Source organism: Meles meles, chromosome 12 (genome assembly GCF_922984935.1).
Source record: "Meles meles chromosome 12, mMelMel3.1 paternal haplotype, whole genome shotgun sequence".
NCBI classification, from domain to species: Eukaryota; Metazoa; Chordata; class Mammalia; order Carnivora; family Mustelidae; genus Meles; species Meles meles.
In genome coordinates, this window is record NC_060077.1 from 34,680,578 (window position 1) to 34,702,790 (window position 22,213).

General features: G+C 47.7%; 1 protein-coding gene across 2 annotated transcripts; it reads right to left on the minus strand.

Annotated features, from left to right (window-relative positions):
* Positions 1-1,145: 1,145 nt before the first annotated feature.
* Positions 1,146-21,543, minus strand: CIDEA (cell death inducing DFFA like effector a). Of its 2 annotated transcripts, XM_046025435.1 has the most exons (6): positions 21,418-21,437; positions 18,612-18,667; positions 11,165-11,309; positions 9,958-10,104; positions 3,510-3,691; positions 1,146-1,712 (listed from the first exon to the last, which is right to left on the minus strand). In XM_046025435.1, exons 3-6 carry the CDS (start codon positions 11,294-11,296, stop codon positions 1,565-1,567), a joined length of 609 nt encoding a protein of 202 aa, XP_045881391.1. In that variant the 5' UTR covers positions 11,297-11,309; positions 18,612-18,667; positions 21,418-21,437; the 3' UTR covers positions 1,146-1,564. The 2 variants fall into 2 exon arrangements, with proteins under 2 accessions (XP_045881391.1, XP_045881390.1); XM_046025434.1 differs by lacking the exon at positions 18,612-18,667 and having other exon boundaries at positions 1,147-1,712; positions 21,418-21,543.
* Between the last annotated feature and the right edge of the window lie 670 nt (positions 21,544-22,213).

Genomic DNA, 22,213 nt, shown 5'->3' on the forward strand with positions numbered 1-22,213 from the left:
GCTTTTATGGTCCCTCAAAGGCACTGTTTCTGAGCCTTCCCTGCGAAACAGCCTCTATGTCCCTGCAGCATCCTATTCTAGAAGGAGAACGAAACAGAAGGGGGCAGGGGATGCTCCAAGTGCCTCTTTTGTCACGATGCTAAAAGCAGAGGCTGTGTTTTGAGGAACGCTGCCATTCCTCATCTCCATGCCAGGGAAAGCCTTTCCAAGTGGGCAGCTCAGGGCTGGAGAGACCCCGGGACGGAGCAGACCTGCCCACCGGGAATGTGGGAGGATCTCTGGACTGTGTGTCAAGGGCAGCAAGGCGGAGACCCCCGGGAAACGGCTGGGCCAGGGGCAAGAGCCGCAGAAACCATGCGGGACATTCTTCGCTGGGGTTTCTTCTCAGGGAACTGTCGGCCAGGAAAGGAGAAAGGCCTCAGGGTAATGTTTCCTAAGAGGAAAATCACAAATCTGAGTAGGAGAACAGTTGTCTCCCAGCATCTTAGGAGACAAATCTTTTTCCCTTTTATTCTAGTAGTGGCACCATTTCCTCTGGGGAGTGACGTTGCCCCGACCCCATCTGTGCGGTTGGGCTTATCCCTCTCTGCCTGCTGAACCCCGTGTGTGGCCCCATATGTCACACCCTTGCCCCTGGGTCCTGGAGACCACGTAGCCCCAGGATTTCCTGCTCAGGGGGGCTGGCATCTCACTTTCATGTGGGGAGGGCCCCCTAAGAGGATGCTAACTCAGAGGGAAGCAGGACCAAGATCGAGGAGTACAGATTCCTGTCTACCTCACTTGAGGGCTGTCCCTAGCACTGCCTGCAGTGAGAGCCACCCCCTTGGCTCCCAGCCACCTGGGTCAGGGGTCCCTGCTGATAACCCCAGTGACATGAAGAACCAAAGACGTAGTCTACTAGTGCCATGTGTCATCAGGTCTGGGTTTCAAGTAGTTCTGTGTGATTTTTTTTAAGCTATAAGCATGGGATGAAGACCTCCAGAACTTCAGGTTCTTAAGATTTTGGGTCCTTTTGGGCTCATTCAGGACCTATAACTTAAGCAAAACAAAACAAAACACGGGGACGTCTGGGTGGCTCAGTCGGTTAAGAGTCTGTCTTCGTGTCAGGTCATGATCTCAGGGTCCTGGGGTTGAGCCCGTTAGTTTACCCAAGACTTAAAAGTGATTATTTCTGTTAGCAGAGCACTTCTGGTGGAATTTTGCTTATATATAGAAGTTTTGCTTGTTTGGAACACGAAAGAGGCACAAGGAGGCATTACCCGTATGAAAAGTAGCTCTTGGGAGTGGTTTATTGCAGGAGGAGAGGAGCTGAAAGGCTGGACGCCTGTTTGTGTTGCTCACCCTCCGAGGCCCCTCCTCTCTCCTGCCTTCGGGACATCCTCCTGGGCAGCCCCCATCTCACGGGCGGGCCGTCAGCTCCTTCTTCCAGCCTGGGTACCACTCCCGAGCACGGGTGCCCGCGGTGTCCAAGTGCGTGTGGTTTAGAACCGAAGCGTCTTCAAAATCATCATTCGAGAGGGAATGTTTGGGTCAAGAGCCAGGTGGGTCCCTGCAGCTGGCCTCCCTAACCACACATGAACCCCCGTCTGGAGTGTGACCTGCGAGGAGCCGGCCCTTCCGTGTCACCCAGCAGCTGGAGCATGTATGAGCCGGTGTAGATGAGCAGCTGTCCAGTCACCTGGGCGGCATGGGACACGAGTCGCAGCAGGCTCCTGCAACGAAGGGGACAAGGGCACACATCAGGCCAGATGTTCTGGGCCAGCCAGGGGCAAATGCGCAGGACTCCTCACCGCTCCCCACACATGGGCTCAGAGCAGACCCTGCTCCCGTGTGGGTGCTTTAGGGAACCACCCCCGGCCCCCCAGGGCTGGCTAATGGGCAGATGCTGACGCAGGAGGCCTGGGACCACCTTTCCTCCAGCCACTTCCTAACGTGGCCTGTTGTGCAGTAATTAGGAAGCACGGGGAAGGCGCACGGTATGTCCTGTCCTTTGGCTGCTTGCTTACTCTGGGCCACCTTGGGTGGGTATGGGGGGCTTGTTATTAAAATCAGGCAAGTCAGGGGTGAAAGGAAAAGCCAGGCTGGCGGAGAGTGACCCTGTGATGCAGATTGCTTAGGGGAGCTGGGACACCCCACCTGGACCCTGTTCTGGCATCTCAGCCCTAAGGCTGAGCCTGGCCTTCCTATTATTCCAGGCTAAAAAAGCGGCTTTAACTCAAATTCTTATTCTCTAGCGAGTCTAAAGCAAAAGGATTTCTTTCCAGTTTTAAAGGTCTGTCATTTCACAAGGCCTGGACGTCAGCCATGCTGGTCAGGAGAGCCCTGGCCCCTGGGGTCCCATGACAGGACCCTGGTGTGATGCTTTCAATGTGGGGACCTTGATGACTTCTGTGGCTCCTTGTGGGGCCATCAGATCTCAGATGGTAAGAATCAGGGATAAGAAGGCCTCTCAAGAAAGATTTTGCGGAGGCAGGATTTGGGGTGAGGTTTACTTTCCTCATTATACTTTTCTAAGTTGGTATTAACTCTCCTGTCTCACTTTAGAAAAATCAAACAATCAAGCTCTTTTCTCCCATCTCAGGAGGGAGGAGGAAGCTCTCCTGGGAGTCAAGGTTTCAACATGGGGACAGCGACAGTTGTCTGGGGTTTGGCCCCTGATGGGTCTGAGTGGGAAACAGAGGCCACCCAGAAGCCACTGCGGGAGCCAATTCTGTGCTCATCAGGGGACACCAGCCTCATTTCCAGAGCATTTCCTGTCCTGCAGCAGGGCTCAGGGATGACGGGGCCTGTGGAGAGGAGCCCGTGCCCTTGGAGAAGCAGGGGCCCCTGCCCGGAGCGGCTGTGCTGGAACTTTTTAGACTAGCTTCAAAGACCTTCTGCCGCTGTCAGTCTCTCCCCTCCATCCGTCCCTCCACAGGAGTTAGGTATTTACAGGATCAATCCGACTTTACTAGAAGACAGAAGGAGGTGTGTTTAGAGCCAATGCAATCATAAAGGACCTGGAAGTAGCCTTGTCATTTTAAAGACATTAGAACTGAGGCTCAGAGAGGTTAAGCTACGTGTTAAAGGTCCCACAGCCGGCGGCTCAGAGGCAAGGCTGGGAGGGAGGGCAGGGGGCCCTCCGTTCAGGGCTTGGGGGGACGGGCTGTCCGGTCACAACCACAAAGCATTCCTGGGGAATACACAGAACGTGTTCAGACCGACCCCTCGTTTTTTAAAGAAATTTGGTTCTTCTCTATATGTATTATTTAGTTTTTGTTTCCATGTTGTATTTAGTGGTCTCTGAAAGGACAAAAAAAATTTTTTTGGCTCAAGGCTTTCTGTCCCCTGACTTAAGTCTGTGGCATAAACTACCAGAGGGCAACATGAATTAGTGAAGGTCAGGTCAGGGCCTCCACGGGGCTGGGCACGGCAGGGCAGAGCAGTGAGCTGGGGACCGGTCTCCCCATACCCCCCCCAGGCAACGCCCATGCAGCTCCCAGACCCCTAGCCGTCCCCCGAAGTGTTACCTCAGCAGGGCCTTGACTCCTGTACACCGGATGTCGTAGGACACCGAGTACATTTCATACATAGTGGCCTTCACGTTCAGGCAGCCAATGACATCCTTGGGGTTCAGCTTGTACAAATCGAAGGTGACCCTTGCTATCCCTGCTTTCTTTGGCTGCTGGCGAGCTGAGACGTAGTTGCCACCCTAGGACCAAGGAGGGAGGGAGGGACGTCAGGAACATCTCCAGCTGTGACGTGTGCATCCCATAATTCTAGGTTTTTGCCCGTCTTGACTCTGCTGGCTTCAAATCTGTTCGTGACTGAGCTGCTAATTACTTGAGGCATGTTTCTGGCAGATCAGTATGCTCCCACTGCTCCCGTGTCCTAACCTGTAAGAAATGATCCTTCCCTAAGCTACTTTCACAGTTTAGTGACTCGGGGTCAGTGTGGTTTGGCTCTGGGGCCGGGACTGTAGGATGACTGCGCTATTGACATGAGGTACTGAGCATATGCGGCCTGGTCCCTTAGGGTCACCCGTGGTGACTTGATTGATAGGGACGATCTCATGAGTATAGCACAGTGTGCTCAAAGAGGAGTGGACAGCTATTTCCATTTCACAAGAGGCTGCCAGGCAGGAAGCTTTAGAATCAAGTGACTAAAGCAAGGGGCATGGCATCTGGGGAACTCCGTCCGTGAAGCCTCTGCCTTCGGCTCAGCTCATGATCCTGGGGTCCTGGGGTCGAGCCCCGCAACGGGCTCCTTGCTCCGGAGGAAGCCTGCTTCTCTCTCTCCCACTCCCCCGCTTGTGTTCCCTCTCTTGCTGTGTCTCTCTCTGTCAAACAAATAAATAAAATCTTAAAAAAAAAAAAAAATTAAGCAAGGGGCAGGGCAAGAGCTTCCCAGGGCTGCCTCTGCTTTCTAGTCACTGCCTGGGATGAATGCGGACCTCCTGGGGACAAGGAAAGCTGTCTGGTTCCAATTGCCATGGAGGTCCTCGTGAAACATCAGTAGACCCTTCAGGTCAGGGGAGAAAGCCAGAGACCTTTGTCAGTCCCCAGGTTTACAAAGAGCCCTGGAAAGTCTTCCCCACAGAAAGCTTTGCAAACAGCAAGAACGGATCAACACTGTGCCAAGGGCAACTCTCCCTAGGACTGGCTCCATGCAGGGATCTGCAGGATCCAGGATTCAAAAGTACACAATCAATCCAGTTACTATGTTTCAGGAACCTTGGGGGTTGGGAGACCAAAACTTAAGGAAGGGGGTTGTCATTCACCAATGACAACAAAGACTCTAGGTGAAGGTAAAAACGAATTCCCCAGAAGTACCTACTTCTTGGTGGAACCACTCTTCTCTCCTCCCACTCAGGACATACACAACAAGTTGTTTAATGCACAAGGGATCCAGCTGCTTATTTAGGCAGTATTAACTGTCCAGCATTTAGGAAACACTATTATTATTATTTCTTAAGTAGTGTGGAGCCCAATGGGGACTTGAACTCATGACCCCGAGTTCAGGACCTGAGCTGAGATCAAGAGTGGGATTCTTTTTTTTTTTCTCTTTTATTTATTTATTTATTTATTTAGTTTTTGTTTTTATTTGTTTATTTACAGCATAACAGTGTTCATTGTTTTGGCATCACACCCAGTGCTCCATGCAGTACGTGCCCTCCCTATTACCCACCACCTTGTTCCTCAACCTCCCACCCAAGAGTGGGATTCTTAACTAACTGAGCTACCCAGGCACTCCTAGGAAACATATTTTTTTAAAAATTAAGATTATAGGGGCACCTGGGTGGCTCAGTGGGTTAAAGCCTCTGCCTTTGGCTCGGGACATGATCCCAGGGTCTTGGGATCGAGCCCCACATCGGGCTCTCTGCTCAGCGGGGAGCCTGCTTCCCCCCCACCCCCACCTCTGCCTGCCTCTCTGCCTACTTGTGATCTCTGCCTGTCAAATAAATAAATAAAATCTTTTAAAAAAGAATTAAGATTATACAATGAGGGGCACACAGGTGGCTCAGTGGGTTAAGCATCTGCCTTCAGCTCAGGTCATGATCCCAGTGTTCTGGGATCAAGTCCCACATGGGGCTCCTTGCTTATTTGGGAATCTGCTTCTCCCTCTGCCTCTGCCTGCTGCTCCCCCCGCTTGTGCTCGCTCTCTGTCAAATAAATAAATAAAAATCTTAAAAAAAAAAAAAAGATTATGGAATGAGAAGGAGGGTTTTACCTAAAATCCGGCCTCTGTTCTTTCTCACTGCTTCATGTTCCTTTCTGATATATAGAAGTTTGTATCTTATTCCCCCTAAATGTCTTCCTTAAGTTTTGGTCTTAAATCAAAATCAGCCCTCACAAGCTCCACGGTGACAAGGACTTCTCTGACCTGCTGGCTAAGGAAGAAGAAAGGATCGCCAGGCAGCCTGGTCCTTCCGCTCCCTCCCAGGCCTCCACAGGCTCAGACTGAGGACGGGCGACCCCTGGTGGCTATTTCTTGGGGGCTGTTCTTGTTGGAGTTAAATACAATTGGCTTCACTGATTTGGGAAAAAATACACACCTACAAGGTGGGTAGGCTCTTATAATCAGCTTGGAGGTGCTCATTTCCACTGGAGGGAAGAAGGTTGAACAAGTCAAGAGATGACACAGGTCCCAAGTCACTTGTCAAGCAGGCCGTTGGGGACTGCGAGATCTCCTGCCCCCTTGGACACACCACCTCAAAGGATTATTTGCACCCACAGCCTCTCAGCGCCCTGCTCTCTGGCTCAGTCTCCCGGCGCCCACCCAAGCTGAGGGCGTACTCCCGCAGTGTCTGTTATAAAAACAAACAGAAAAACTGCCCTTCCCTTCTGAGCTAGTTTCCTGTTGCTCTTGTAACAAATGACCACAAACTCAGTGGCTTGAAACAACGGAGACTTAGACCAGAACAATCTGGAGGTCAGCAGTCTAGTGAGCTGGCAGGGCTGTTCCTTCTGGAAGCTTCTTGGGGAGACAGGGACACCCTCGCCTTCTCCAGGTTCTGAATGTGCCCTCGTTCCTTGACTGTTCACCTCTCCCCTCCTAGTTCCCTGCATCTGGCCCTCACTCTGACCCTCCTGTCCCTCTGTAAGGATGCTGCGATGATACTGGTCCCCAGGTTACCCAGGCCCATCTCCCCAGCTCAAGAGCCTTAACTTATCCACACCCGCTAGGTCCATTTGCCAAGTACAGTAACACCTTCACGGACTCCAAGGGTTAGGCTGTGGGCATCTCAGGAGGCCATTATTCTGCCCACAACATCTTTCTCCAACAAAAAGGCCCAAGATGGCCTTTTAAAAGATTTGTCTAATTCACCCTATGCTCTTCCAATCCTGCAGTAACCCTCCCACCCCAGTTGTGGCCACAACAATATCTTTGAATATAGCCAAATGCCTCTCAAGGGGTAAGATTGCCCCCCCCCCGCCCCGTTGAGAACCTCTGTTTGATGGAGATCTACAGTTCTACTGAAATCCACATAAACAAAAGCTATTGGGGGTCATCATTCATTCTGAAGAGTGTAAAGGGGTTCTGAGGTCAAAAAGTTTGAAGATCCCTTGCTTAATGGATTATTCTGATATTTTCACTGAACAGAGGTGATGAGCTTTATCCGTCGAGATGCCTGGAGCTGTACATCCTGTATTGTCACAGCTGAATACTATTCCATTAGATGAAGAGATCCTAGAGTATTAGTTTGTGTGTACTGACATAGAAGCCCATGGCTGGGGGTCTGTGTGCGGGGTGTATGTCTAGGAGAGGACTGCCGGGGTCGTAGGTGGTACTTCAGTTCTATGGGATAAAGGGACACCGTTTTAGACAACTGCTGGTGGGAATGGAAAGGGTTCATTGCTCCATAGCTTAAAAAATTGGAAAAGCCTCAGAATACCAAATCTAACGGTATAAAACAGTATCCTATTATGGTCTTAACTTATGTTTTCCTAATCACCAATGAGGTTGAAGATTTTTTCCCTAGATTTTATTGTCCATTCTGCAGATACCGGTCCCTGTTTTTTGCCCATTTTTCTACCAGATCGTTCATTGTTTCCATAACTGATTTCTGGGACATTCCTAAATTTATCAAATACTAATCCTTTGTTGGATTATGTTGAAAACACCTTCTGTCCACTTGGGGCTTATTGCTTTACATACTTTATAGTATCTTTTGATGAACAAAACTCTTAATGAAATGTGTCATTTGAAAAGTAATTTATGCATTGTCTTGTTAAAAAAAAAATACCCTAAGAATGTCAAATATCTCTGAGACCCTCTCAGTCCTGTCTCCAACTTCCTTAATGGTTTTCACCTCTGCGTTCTTGTGCTGCCTCACAGAACCGTCTTAAGTCATATCTTCAGTGCTGCTGTCTCCATTGACTTCAATTGCATTTCCAGAAATTCTATTTGAGTCTTTCAAGTCTACCTAGTCCTGATTACCTCTTGTCCCTTCTTACTTTTGATTAGTTTTGGATGTTTTAAATACACTTATTTTTTAAATTTATTATTTATTTGACAGAGGTGGGGGAGCGTGTACAAGCAGGGGGAGCAGCAGGCAGAGGGAGAGGGAGGAATAGGGAGTCCAACACAGGGCTCAATCCCAGGGCCCTGGGATCACAAGAAGAGCCGAAGGCAGATGCTTAACTGACTGAGCTACCCAGGAGCCCAAAATACACTTATTTTATACTCTGCCTGAGGATTCCAACATTGAGGTCTTTGGAGGTCTGACTTCATTATTTCTGCTTACTCTTACATAAATGCCTTAAGTCCTTACATCCTATGATTTGACTGTGAACTCACATTTGTTGGAATTTTAGGAATGGAAACTCTCTGATACCCAGATCAATGCTCATTCTGAGCCTATTTGCTCCTACTGGTTACATGGGGACCCAATCAACCCCTGGACTCTGGGGCTGGATGGAGGGACCAGATGAGCAAAGAAAACTCAATGAATATACTCCTTTTATTGATGCTTCCTTCCCCAGGGCTCTGGAAACTAAACTCTCGGCTTGGATGTTTTTGGAATCAAGAGTCTTTAAAACCTCATGAGGGCAGCTTGTATTCATGGATTCTTAGGAGAGACTAAGATTCTCTTCTTTATGTGGGCATCTCTAATCTGGCCCCTTACCCTGTGTCAGCCCAAAGCTTTGTCTCCTGTCCTGCCGGCACCTGTCGAGACTGCAGCCCTCAGTCACTGCGGTGAGTGGATGGGCACATTGAGACGCTCACAGGTAAACTGCTTCTCTAGATTCTGGCTCCCATAAAAGTTTTGGCCTCTGAGGATTTTCCTTTGTTGAAGGTCAGTAAGCATATAAAATATGTTTTAATATTTTTCTTTACACTTTTGGGAGTTTTATAGTAGGATCCAAGAGATATATAATCTGTAGTTTTCCTGGATATGGAAACCTTTATTCAACTTTTTTACCTTTCTAACTCACCATACATTCACACACACACACACACACACACACACATACACATACACACACACACACACACATCCCTACTCAACTGCATTGGCTAAAGGAATGGTCACTGGGTCACATTTGTGTACTTTAACAGGATCTATAGCTACTTATTGGCCTAAACCTGTTCCTCAGAATTATTTGCTTTAAAGCTGGTGCAGCCACTCTGGAGAACAGTATCGAGGTTCCTCAAAAAGTTGAAAATAGAGCTACCCTGCAACCCAGCAATTGCACTACTGGGTATTTACCCCAAAGATACAAATGTAGTAATCGGAAGGGGCACCTCACCCCAATGTTTATAACAGCAATGTCCACAAGAGCCAAACTATGGGAGGAGCCTGGGTATCCATCAACAGATGAATGAATAAAAAAGATGTGCTAGAGATATACAGTGGAATGCTATACAGCCATCAAAAATGAAATCTTGTCATTTGCAACGAGGTGGAAAGAACTAGAGGGTATTACGCTGAGCAAAAGAAGTCAGTCAGAGAAAGACAATTATCATATGATCTCACTCATATGTGGAATTTAAGAAACAAAACAGAGGATCATAGGAAAGGAAGGGAAAAATAAGATAAAATCAGTGAGGGAGATAAATCCTAAGAGATTCTTAATCATAGGAAACAAATTGAGGGCTGCTGGAGGAGACGTGGGTGGGGGTTGGGGTAACTGGGTGATGGGCGTTAAGAAGGGCACGTGATGTAATGAGCACTGGTGTTATATACGACTGATAAATCATTGAACTCTGCCTCTGAAACTAATAATACACTATATGTTAATTAATTGAGCTTAAATTTTAAAAAATGATTTGCTTTAAATCATATAGCTCAGGCCCATTAAGATGCTAAATTTCCTAGAAATACTTTGAAGCAACCGGTTGAGGGTTGCAGATCTGGTTATTAGGGGAAACAAAGTATATATTTAGAAAGAGGGCAAGTCAGCACCAAACCAGGGAACACGTTTTGTGGGTAAAAGTCTACCCAGTAGCTGTTCAGATAAGTGTTTTACTTACTGGTGTCCACTTCTGCCCTTTCTCCAAGATCATGAAATGCGTGTTGTCTTCTAAGGTCTGAAAGAACTCTTCCGTATCCACCACGGTCCCATCTTCCTCCAGCACCAAACTGACCAGTCCACTGGTGATAACCAAGGCTTCCAGGGTCTGCACTGGCAACGTATCAGAGACATGGAAGAAAGCAGGAGATTCTGTTTTGAGCCCTCAGAGCCACTCTTTAAGTTATAGTTTCCAAAGTCCTGTCTGATCTTGCTAAAATTTCAATGGCAAAGATCTTAACGGGGGTGTAGGACTTGGTCTTTGCCTGGAAAAAGGGAATTTCAGGTTTCTTTTTTTTTAATTTTTTATTTTTTAAATTAACATATAATGTATTATTAGCCCCAGGGGTACAGGTCTGTGAATCGCCAGAATTTCTGGTTTCTTTCTTTCTTTTTTTAAATATTTTTATTTATTTATTTGACAGACAGATCACAAGTAGGCAGAGCAGCAGGCAGAGAGAGAGAGAGGAGGAAGCAGGTTCCCTGCTGAGCAGAGAACCCGATGCGGGGCTCGATCCCAGGACCCTGAGATCATGACCTGAGCTGAAGGCAGAGGCTTTAACCCACTGAGCCACCCAGGCGCCCCAAATTTCAGGTTTCTAATGGATCTCTCTTTTTCAGAGATTTCAATGACATGAGACAAATGAAGACATTGAGTCATACAGCTTCTATAATTACTGATTTTGGCAAATAAAATGAATAAGGCAGCAATACAATAGAATGCCATCTCTCTTGCTATTAGGTCTGGGTGGGGGATGCTCATTTATTTCCATGGGTGTCTTTGTCTGGGTTATGCCTCCATAACCCAACTCCACAGACTCCGGATTCTTCCTTTTTTGGTGATCTAGGACACTGTTTTAGATTAAAGACTATTCTTTCCTGGGACTTATAACCAAAAACAGATTTCCAAAGCCCGCTGCTTCCCTGTATTCTCCCTTGTCAACGAAGTCTGGTTACATTATCAGTTTTAAGGCCTTTGTTTCTGCAGCTAAGTCTTGTATGGTCCAGAGAAGTGTCAATGTTCCCTTTCATTCTTTTCTTCTCCTCTTAGGGTCTCTGAGGCCACGACCTTTCTGTTTCTGCACTGGCTTAGTACCCAAGACCAGAGCCCCGTGTGCAGTCAGGGGGCCTCCGTGAGCAGTCAGGGGAGGCACTGTGCCTCCTCACACCTTGCTGAGAAGGTCCTTCAGACTGTTGGCCATCACCCCTCGCCGGCTGCTTCTGTCGTGGTTGGAGACCCGGAAAGGGCGAGCCGAGTGCATCAGGGGGGTTAGTAGGACTCTCTTGGTCTGTGATCCCATAAACCTCAGGGGCCTGGAAATGGAGGAGAAAAGTAAAAATATCTTAGATGTAACCTTCAAAAGAGTCTTTAAAAAGAGGTTTGTGGGGTGTCTGGGTGGCTCAGTGGGTTAATCCTCTGCCTTCGGTACAGGTCATGATCTCAGGGTCCTGGGATCGAGCCCCGAGTTGGGCTCTCTGCTCCGTGGGGAGCCTGCTTCCCTTCCTCTCTCTCTGCCTGCCTCTCTGCCTACTTGTGATCTCTCTCTCTGTGAAGTAAATAAATAAAATCTTTAAGAAACATATAGAGAGGTTGGAAGTACACAAAATTAAAACAGTTTTCAATTTGCATCTGAAAGAAAGAAAATCAATAATTAGGGATTATTGAAAATTATATATATATATATCCATATATATCCTGACATCCAAAAAACAAATGAGTAATAGATATATCATAAAGAAACACAACCATTATATTATTACACCCATTTTACTAGAACACTAAAAGTCCTTGTAGTAACTATGTGAGAAAGAAAACTCAAACAAGAAATAAGAATTCTATTCTGCAAACGTGGATTTTACAGCTGAAAAAATCTTAAAAAAAAAAGAAAAGGAAAGAAAAAGATTTCCAGAGGCTATGCAGTGGCCAAGCAGAGTCAAAGAATTAGGTACAGGGGCGCCTGGGAGACTCAGTGGCTTAAAGCTTCTGCCTTGGGCTTGGGTCATAATCCTGGGGTCCTGGGGTCAAGCCCCTTATCGCCTCTCTGCTCAGCGGGGAGCCCGCTTCCCCCTCCACCCCCACCGCCTGCCTCTCTGCCTGCTTGTGATCTCTGTCTGTCAAATAAATAAATAAAAAATCTTTGGGAAAACAAAAAAAGAATTAGGTACACACACACACACACACACACACACACACACACAGAAAAGTTACTTATTGTACAGTAAGACTAAGTCAGGAAAGGAAAAGCCAGATATTGGTCACTAGAGCAATAAACTCATTTGTAGAAATTAACTTAGAATAAATGAGGAATAGGGGTGCCTGGGTGGCTCAGTTGGTTAAGTGTCTGTCTTCGGCTCAGGTCATGATCTCAGGGTCCTGGGATCAAGCTCCGCCTTGGGCTCCCTACTCGGTGGGGAGCCTGCTTCTCCCTCCACCTGCCATTCCCCCTGCTGTGCTCTCTTTCTGACAAAGAAATAAATAAACAAAAACTTAAAAAAAAAAAAAGAATAAGCAAGGAACAACAGAACACTATAATAATTATGGTTGGAATAACAAGAAGGAAAAGAACTTTGGGCCATACGTCACATGACACTTTGGAGTAAGCTCCACATTAAACAAAGAATTAATTCAAAGTTTCACTATTAAAAAAACTAACATGGAGAAGGAAAGTAAATAACAAAACCAAGTCAAGTCAATTATCTGAAGAAAATAATCTCGAACCCTTGATTATCAAATATTAGTTACCTAGCAAATACTCTCTCTCTCTCTACATATATATATATATATAGTGTATAAATGATGGGGATAAATGAGAATCTCACAGCTTTGGTAGTTATTTAACAAACACTTTTGTTGTTAAAGATTTTATTTTTAAGTCATCTCTACACCCAATGGGGGACTCAAACCCACAACCTTGAGATCAAAAGTTACAGGCTCCACTGACTGAGCCGGCCAGGCACACTGACATTTGCTTTGTAAATATTAACTCACTTACTCCTCAGAAAACTCTGTGATATGGTCCTTTCTCAACTTGCAGATGAGGGAAATCAGGTCAGAGAGCTGCCCCAGAGCTGGGAGGAGCCAGAGCTGGGATTAGGCTCCAGCCGCCTGCGCTTGACCTCATGGAGTTTATCTAGATGCCGCACACCAAAGAATAAGACAAGTTTGCATATTTGGGGACATAGGAGGCTTTCGATAGCGATTAAAGAAATGCAAAGCCACCTTTGACACATTACCGCATGCTTTTAAACAAACACGCAAGAATTTATTTAAAAATAACTCTCTGAGGGGACACAGAGTCTTGCTGTGGCACTAGGCGCGGCTTCGGTCTCTTTGGAGATCAGTCTAGCAATGTGTAGTTTCCACCCAGCACTAGGGGCTGTTTTATATTTAGGAATATATCCGTAAAGAAATTATTTAAAAGAATATAAACAGGGTGCCTGGGTGGCTCAGTCAGTTAAGCGTCTGCCTTTGGTTCATGTCCTGGGATTGGGCCCTGCATTGGGCTCCCTGCTCAATGGGGAGTCTGTTTCTTCCTCTCCAACTCCCCCTGCTCATGTTCTCTCTCTCAAATAAATAAATAAAATCTTAAAAAAAAAAAAAATATAGAAACGTAAGTTAGGAACATGTCAGGTAGGTCTTGCCTCATGTCAGGTGCTGGGATAAGTGACACAAGCCCTCATTTAATCTCCACAGCCCCTGGGGTAACAGCATGTATGGTTTCGCTCTCCCCAAACCTGAACGGTGCCTACCAATTTCGGGTGCTCAAAGAGCTGCTGACAATTTGGACAAACAGTTTATCTGGTGACATTCAGGAGAAAGAAACAAAGGGTTTTATTTTTTAGGGTAACCTTGTAGAAGATACAAAGTGAGGACGTCACCGTTTTCTGACACATAGTATTTTGTCTAGATTAACCCCATGAAGGCTAAAATTCTAGAGACTTCTGTACTTTTTGTGAATGCCTATTGCCTAGGATTAATACTTTATTTTATACATATACACACACATACATTCATAGCTACACATGTATTGTTATTTATTTATCTGTGCTTTATTTTCCCAAACAGATTGGAATTTCCTTATGGACAAAGTCTTCTTTGTTGTATCTCCCATAATGCCTAGACTAGCACTAGACAATATATGTTTTAAATAGTATGTGGTCTAACTTGAAACTCTACAAACGGACGTAGTGAAAGTTCAGTGATTTACCGAGTTATCTTCTATAGGAAAACCCGGTAGTATAGCAATGAGCCAGCTCTCAGAATTTGTCCAAAATTTGTCAGGTTAAGTTCATGCTCGTAGCATGATCGGCTAGTTTCAGCAAGGTTTCCATAATAGCGAGCACCTTATCCCTGTGCCCTGACACCAGCTGGTGTTCTAGGAATCAGGCCTGGACTGTCAGCTCAGATTTGATGCATCCATTAGTGTGTCCTCACGGGTCACATTCAAGCACTCGCTATGGCCAGCTTGTGTTAACTCTTAACATACTACTAATTGTCATCACAACTTTACAGGGAAAGCATCACCCCATTTCTCAGATGGGAAAACCGAGACTCAGAGTGTTTTCTCAAGGTTGGAAAAGACAGCTCCTTTCCCTTCCAGGCTGGTAGAGTCCATGCATTTTCTCTTCCCAGTGAGGCAACTGCAAGGGGGCTTTGGTGCCCCATTAGACTGAGCAGAGACCCGACGAGTGAATCAAGCCTTGAACTGACACAGCAGTGAGACCAGCAGACGGCCTCTGAACTTTTGCCCTGATTACAAGAAGTTACACCAGGTTCTTTGGTTACACAACCCCATGAACAAGATGCCTACATTCTGCTGAGCTGACGTTACAGAGAACCCACTCACAGTCCCATCTCCGGTGATCTGGTGGACTGGGCAGTGGGGATTTTCCATATTATGCTTTACATGTAGGATTGGGCTTTGGCGGCAACCTATATATGGTGGCTGAAACTTACAACTCTGGGGGCCAAGTCCCTATGAGGAGAGAAAGATACTAGTTCCACTCAGTGCCTGACACTGGGCACATTAGGGCATTACTTAACAACTTGGCAAGACAGATGTGTCAGATGAGCAAAAGGGAGGCTCAAGAGGTTAAGAAATGAATAAGGTCGGAGCTAGCAAGTGCTAGGACAGGGGTTTGAGTCCAGCTCCCATTCTTTGCACCATGGTGTCTGCCCCACATGGTGAAAACCCTCCTATGGGACAGAGCCACCCTGGACTCTCTCCCGCAAGAGCCTCTCTTCTCCCCACAAAGCAGGAACTCATTGCTATGAACCAGGAGTCCTTCTAGAATCTGTACTCACTGAGGCCAGGGTCTGCGTGTCCATTTTTTGGCTTCCCCACAGCCCCTAGCCTACTGCTGGCATGTAATCTATTCACAGAGTAAAAGACAGGCTAAGACAAGATCAGAGAAATGGGAGAACAAAGTTCATGTCCTGGAATCTTAGGTCCAGGCACTAGAGGCCAATAGCACACCTTGTGGGCACAAACAGCTTTGACCTAGTTAGTTGTGATCTTACACCTCCTCATTGGATGCAAGCAATCACGCCTTAGTGAGCACCCGTGCTCCGGTGACGTAGTGTAGCTGATCATACAGAGTCCTTATTGTCTTTTCACTTCAGACAAGGTAAGTGCTGGCAGTGATTTCTGGTCCTCCCTCTCCACGCTGCCCTCAAGATAGCCACCCTCAATTTAAAAAAAAAAAAGGGTATAGAGTCCATGTTCTTCCTACCCATTACGTTTCCTAACCGGGAAGTGGCTCATTATTGGAGCACACCTAAAAAAATCGTCAGAGACATGAAAATTAAATCCTGCTGTTCCCTTTAAGGAACAAGAGGAGTATCTGATGTATCGAATTATATAAAATCTCTTGTGGATTTTATATTTTTTATCCATTTTTTATTATCTTTATTCTTTATTATCCATAAGAGAGTCTTGTGGACTCTCTTATGGATAATAAAAAAAGGGGTTAGATGGAATTTTATGTACACTAAACTGATTTAACAATTATTGTAGGATTATTTACTTTGTTCCAGCTAAAGGAGCAGCAGGGTTAATTAAGATAGCTAACTGAACAAAGCAACTTACTGATCCAATTCACTCCTGGTCCTACTAATAGGAAAATCTAGGTCACTGGCTATCAGCGTAATGTCTAAATGTGTTGCCATTCTCCCCTCAACATCTTAATATATCAAAGTCGAGATAGGAGCTCTGAGAAGCCTTGGATTAGATACATCACATGTTAGTCACCCTCTTTTTTTTTTTTTTTTAAGATTTTATATATTTATTTGACAGAGAGAGAGAGAGAGAGAGTGAGAGAGGGAACACAAACATGGGGAGTGGGAGAGGGAGAGGCAGGCTTCCCGCTGAACAGGGAGACTGATACGGGTGCTCAATTCCACGATCCTGGGATCATGATCTGAGCCGAAGGCAAGCACTTAATGACTGAGCCACCCAGATGACCCTTTTTTTTTTTTTTAAGATTTTATTTATTTATTTGACAGACAGAGGGAGATCACAAGTAGGCAGAGAGGCAGGCAGAGAGGGGGGAGGGAAGCAGGCTCCCTGATGACCAGAGAGCTCGATGCTGGGCTCGATCCCAGGACCTGAGACCATGACCTGAGCCGAAGGAAGAGGCTTAACCCTCTGAGCCCCCAGGTGCCCTCTAGATGGCCTTTAAAAAAAAAAAATTTTGTACTTATTTATTTGTGAGAGAGAGTAGACAAGAGCCAGAGAGAGCAAGCAGCAGGCAGAGGGAGAAGCAGGCTCTCTGCGGAGCAAGGAGCCCAATGCGGGACTTGATCCCAGGATCACACCCCGAACTGAAGGCAGACGCTTAAGCAACTGAGCCACCCAGCATCCCACGGTAACCCTCTAATTCCTGGGAAAGTGCAGACAAGCCTATGAAGCAGGAAGGAAACAGCTCACTAAAAGGAAAAGAAAAACCAGGAAACAGGTTGTTCGAGGAAACAAATTGTTTCGGGGAAATCAAGACAAAAAGAGAAGTCAGACTTCATAGAACATTCTTAAAAACTGGGAAGGGGCATAACTCCCAGAAATGAGGAAAACAGAGAAATCTCTGTGCTTTTCCCTGAAGGAACAGGGGAAGCTCAACTTAGAACAGGGTGGCAAATAGAGCAAGGAGCCAGAGACAGACAGATGTGTGCTTTACACCAGGAAATGGAAGCCAGCCCCACAGGGCATTAAAAAAACATGTTTTTATGTCACCCAGTGGACTTACATTTCTTCCAAAAGTAGAAGGAGGAGGAAAACGGCAGGCCTGGGAACAAAGTCTCCCCCAGAAAGAAACATTTTGGGGTCAGCAGTGATGAGGTGGCCCTATCAGATCGTGTAAGTGACTCGCCAGGGAACACCCAGAGTGAAATGAATGTTTTGGTGTCTGAGTGGCCCCACGTTTTCTTGTTAGGTGGAAAGGAAGAATCCACCTGAGAGTAAGTAAGCACAGACACGGGTTGGCAAGTCAACGAGCACTACCACCAAAGTCCGGTGACAACAAAGACATTAGGGAGGGAAGTGGTGATGTCCAATACAGCAGTGCAGAGATAGACAGGATTGAAAAGCGGTCATCAGGTCTGGCTGGATCTGAGTGAGCAGTAGGGATAGTGTCAGGGTCTAACTCAATGGCCACAGCTGGAGGAGTATCCCAACAGCACAGGGGCCTCGTTTCAGGCTTACACACACGGACACCGCGGCCCCACAGGTACTGCGCCGGCTTTCATCTGGGCCTTGACCAACCTATTGAAATGCTTGATGCAGTAAGAGGATTCAGTGTATGTATGACCACGAAGTCTTTCGACACTTTGAAATATTATTAAAATAACAGTTTAGACCCACGGAGGTGTAAGCGTCAGTAACCAAGGAGATTTACTTGTAGAAAATGCAATTCCTTGCTTAGGTCACTAATAAGATGGTGTGAAATATGTCCTGAAATGCCAACTATCCACAACCTAGAGATCCTTGTTCAAACAAAGGAAAGATGTACCAAATAACAACAAACACAGCAATTTTGCACACAGTATAGTATCTATCGGCTCTGTAACAACTTCAAGGTTGGTGGGAACGCTCTCGCTCCCGGACAGACACAAGGCTGAGGAGCTTTGTCTATGAAAACACACGCAGGTGTGTTGGCATCCTTGATGTCCAGAACTCTGTTAAGAGACCTCAAGCTGCTTTCACCATGACTATGACCTTGAGGGATCACAGACAATTAACAAATGAAAGACTGGATTAAGATTTTAGAATTGCTGGGGCACCTGGGTGGCTCAGTGGGTTAAGCCTCTGCCTTCAGGTCATGATCCCAGGGTCCTGGGATCAAGCCCCCATTGGGCTTCTTTCTGCTCGGCAGGGAGCCTGCTTCCCTTCCTCTCTCTCTCTGCCTGCCCCTCTGCCTACTTGTGATCTCTGTCCATCAAATAAATAAATAAAAAAAAAAAAAAAGATTTTAGAATTGCTGACCTTAAAAGAAGATGAGTATGTAGATTACGTTATTTCTTTGGCAGAATGCAGTCATCTACTAATGAGAGAGTTAGGGCCATCTATAGGTTAAAATGAAGGAACAAGTAGGAGACAGAAATCCAGCAAGACTGTAACTCACAAATGTGGCCATCACCTTGTCTGTGACTCACACGGGTCTTCAGCCTGGACATGGTTCTAAAGGACAGGGAAGAGAAGTGTTTTCCTTTCAACAAGTAGTATGGATTGTTTTTCTTCCAGTTTAGTTTGGAAGCAGGTGGATTTTTTTTTTTTTTTTCAAAGAACTGCACAGTGTGTCTCTAACAAATGGTCACTTACTTTTAGATTTTGCCAAGCTCAGAAGGAATGTGTCTTCGAGTAGACATTTCCTTATGTTTTGATTTGCCAACATTTTACAAGCAAGTGGCTTCCATACACACTTGACCCAGTGGAAGCCTCACACTGCTGCATTTTGGATCTGGATATCCTGTTGTAGGAATCGGGGGTGGGGGGTGGGGTGGGGTGGAGGGTGGAGAAGGGCAGGGTCAGCCCTCATTTTGCAGGCATCTCCTGCTCCAGGCAACACCAGCGAGGAATTAGTGCCTACTTACTGGTCCTTAAAACTCAGCCTGCCACCTCCCCAGGGCTCCCAAGAAGTTGCAGAATGTGTGTGTTTGCATATTTGAGAATTGCACTCCAAACTGTCAACAGGTGTTACCCCTGGGGCGGAATTGTAAGAGGGGAAAGAGAGGAACAAAAAAGAAAGAAACCCAAGGCTTTACCTTTATACTTGCATGCATTAGTGAAGACGCATGAAACAAGTCTGTTTCTCCCCTTCCTGGTTCCCACTACTTGACTTCTGTTTTTTTTTTTTAATTTTTTTTGTTTATTTTTAAAGAGAGAGCCAATACAGTTAGACAGACCACATGTGCATTTAGGAAGCTATTTTTTCTAACCTTGAGTGTTGCACACAGCAAATTCAGCCCCCAATAGATCACACTGGTTTTGCAAAGTGGCTCTCCCCCGTCACCCTTTCCTTTCAACAACCTACGCTGTCCCTCTGCCCTTTCCTACAAATGGGGTCAGTCACCTTTGAAAACATGCATTTTAAAGAACTCAAGGGCTTCTCTACCCTTTTTGAAGCACTTCAAAGATCTTCAAAGAAGCACTATCCCTTCCATTAATCTATACTTAAAAATTACTTCCATACAATATTTGGATTTTATTAACAAGGACAGGATAGGGGATGTCAGATATTGAAGTTGGAAACAAAAACAGAAGAGACATTAAGTTTCCAGAAGAGACATTATTAAGTTTCCTTACTACCCACAGCTCACTGACAAGCCTTTAAAACAGGCAGAGTGACATTCCTCTAGGGACTCAACTGACTGAATGTTAATGCTTTGCTAAGGGCAAAAGACAATCCTAGCCCAACCCCCCTTCCTCCCCTCTCCTCCCCTAGGCTCCTATAAGTCTACTTTAACATACAAAAATTTCTTTGGGAACTTCCTTTAGATCTACCCCACAAGATACATGCTGGCAATCATCCCCCAAGTATATGACCCACCCATTAACATCTGAAGGGTCTCAGGACAGAGTTTCTACTAAACAGTAATAAAGGACCTTTCCTAATAATAGTAGATAATAATAATAGATCCTAGTCCCCTAGAGATCCAGGACACCTTGTTTCCAAAACACCTGGAAGGCCCCCACCATCCCTAAACCCCTCCCCACTTGAAAGTATATAATGAGCTACTCCTTGTGACCTAGTGCAGCTATTTCTGCCCACGGGTCCTGTCCCCCTGCTTTAATAAAATCAACTTTTTGCATCAAAGACCTCTCAAGAATTCTTTCTAGGCAGTAGGTTTGGAACTCTAACGTTCTTTCCTACATCAGTATGAAGATGAACAGAAGCTGGGTTGGGGTACTGGGAAGTGCTGCGCTGACTTTAAACCCCCACCCCCACCAGCGGGTGGCAAAGCCCCGGGAGAGCAGGCGAGGACTCCGAAGGCTTCTGGGGGGGGGGGGGGGCTGGTCCCTCCGAGGGCAGCGAGGGCACTCTCAGATAAGGCGAGAAGGGGAGCGCTTCCCTCCAAACACATCCTTTCAAGTCCGGGTGGATTCATCAAGCAGGGGTCACGGCGCATTCTAAGCCCAAGGGGTGCTCTCGGCTCAGTCCACCCTCCTCTTGGAGCTCAGAGCCCAACCCACCCTCCTCTTGGAGCTCAGAGCCCTCCCTCATCTTTAGGGGTAAGCCTGGACCATCCCAAAGCCGCCGAGTGTCCCACCAGGGCCCCAGCTCCCGCTGCGATCCCGAGGTACCCAGAAGTCCTGTCCCGGCGCACCGTGAAGGCGTTGCCCGGGTTTCCCGGGACTGGGCCCTCGAGGATCTGCACGGGCGGCTGCAGCACCAGCAAGAAATTCAGCCATTCCCGCGTTCACCACTGTCACCTGTTCCGTGGATGCCCGCGCAGCTCGGGAGCGCCACACCTGGCACTTGCAGCCAGCTGGAGGAGGGGAAGGAGCCCTGCGGCCGGCTCGGGCTTTGCCCGCCCGCGCTGCCCGAAAGGCGTGGGCACCAGAGGTGAGGCTGGGTGCGTGGGCTGGGACGCTGCCTCCGGGAGTTCTGAGTCGTGGGGCGCAGGGGTGCCGGGGGACCCCGGGTGCAGGCGAGCCGAGGGGCTCACGGAGATGCCAGGCACAGGGGGCAGCAGAACGCCCCGGGAGTGGGGGGGACACAGGGCGCCGGTGGGACTCAGAGTGCACGGGCGCAGGGGCGCGGGACGCTCCGGGATGCGGGGTGCTTGAAATGCAAGGCGATGCGGGGCGCAGAGGGGACAAGGGGCCCAGGGGGATGTGGCGCTCAGAGGGATACGGGGCGCGGGGGGACGTGGGGGCGCGGGGGGACGCTCAGGCGTGGCCCTGAGCCGGGCTCGCGCCGCACTCGCCTGATGAGGGCTCCGGCGTAGTCCCGGGCGGTCTCCATCGCTAGGGTCCCCCCTCACAGGCTCCGCTTCTGCAGGCCGGAGCCCTCTTAAAGCTCTGCCGCCAGCCCCGCCCCGGCCTCCAGCCGGCCCGCCCAGCGCAGGGCGAGGAGCTTGGCAATGGGCTCTTTGCAGCCGAAGGTCGCGGCTTGGCCATCTGGGAGTGCGCCCCGGTCAGTGCCACCTCGGGGTCCCCGGGGGGGGGGGGGACAGCTCTCGCAGACCTCTGCAGAGGACGGCACCCAGGACTCTCGACCCCCAGCTGCTCCGCGGGTCCCGGGATGGTCGTTGTTAGCCTAGGCTTGCTTTGCGCGTTCTGGGAGTTGGAGAAATCGACGACATCGCCAGTCAGGGTTGCGTGGCTTTGACTGTGAAAAGGCAGATGTGTTGTTTTCAAACCCAGGCCATGCCGGGAGAGGCCAGGGCGGGATAGGAGATGAGGTGCGGGAGGAGTTACCCCGAGGGCCAGCTGGGTTGGCGCCGGGACTGCAGCCCACGACGTCCCGCTCCAAGCTCCGCAAGCCAGTTGGCAAGGTGAGGAGGTTCCTGCAGACACTGGACACGTAGCCCTTCAGGGGTTTGGGGGGAACCTTGTCTCCCTTCCTTTCAGGTTGCTTCACGGCTGTATCATGGGCATTTGGGGGCAGTAAGAAGCGTGTTCAGATCGGAGAGGTAAAGGAACCGCTGGACTTTGTTAACAGTATTTTAGCTCTAATTAAGGGACTTTCTCAGAGTAAGGAAGGCAAGACAGAAGCCGAGC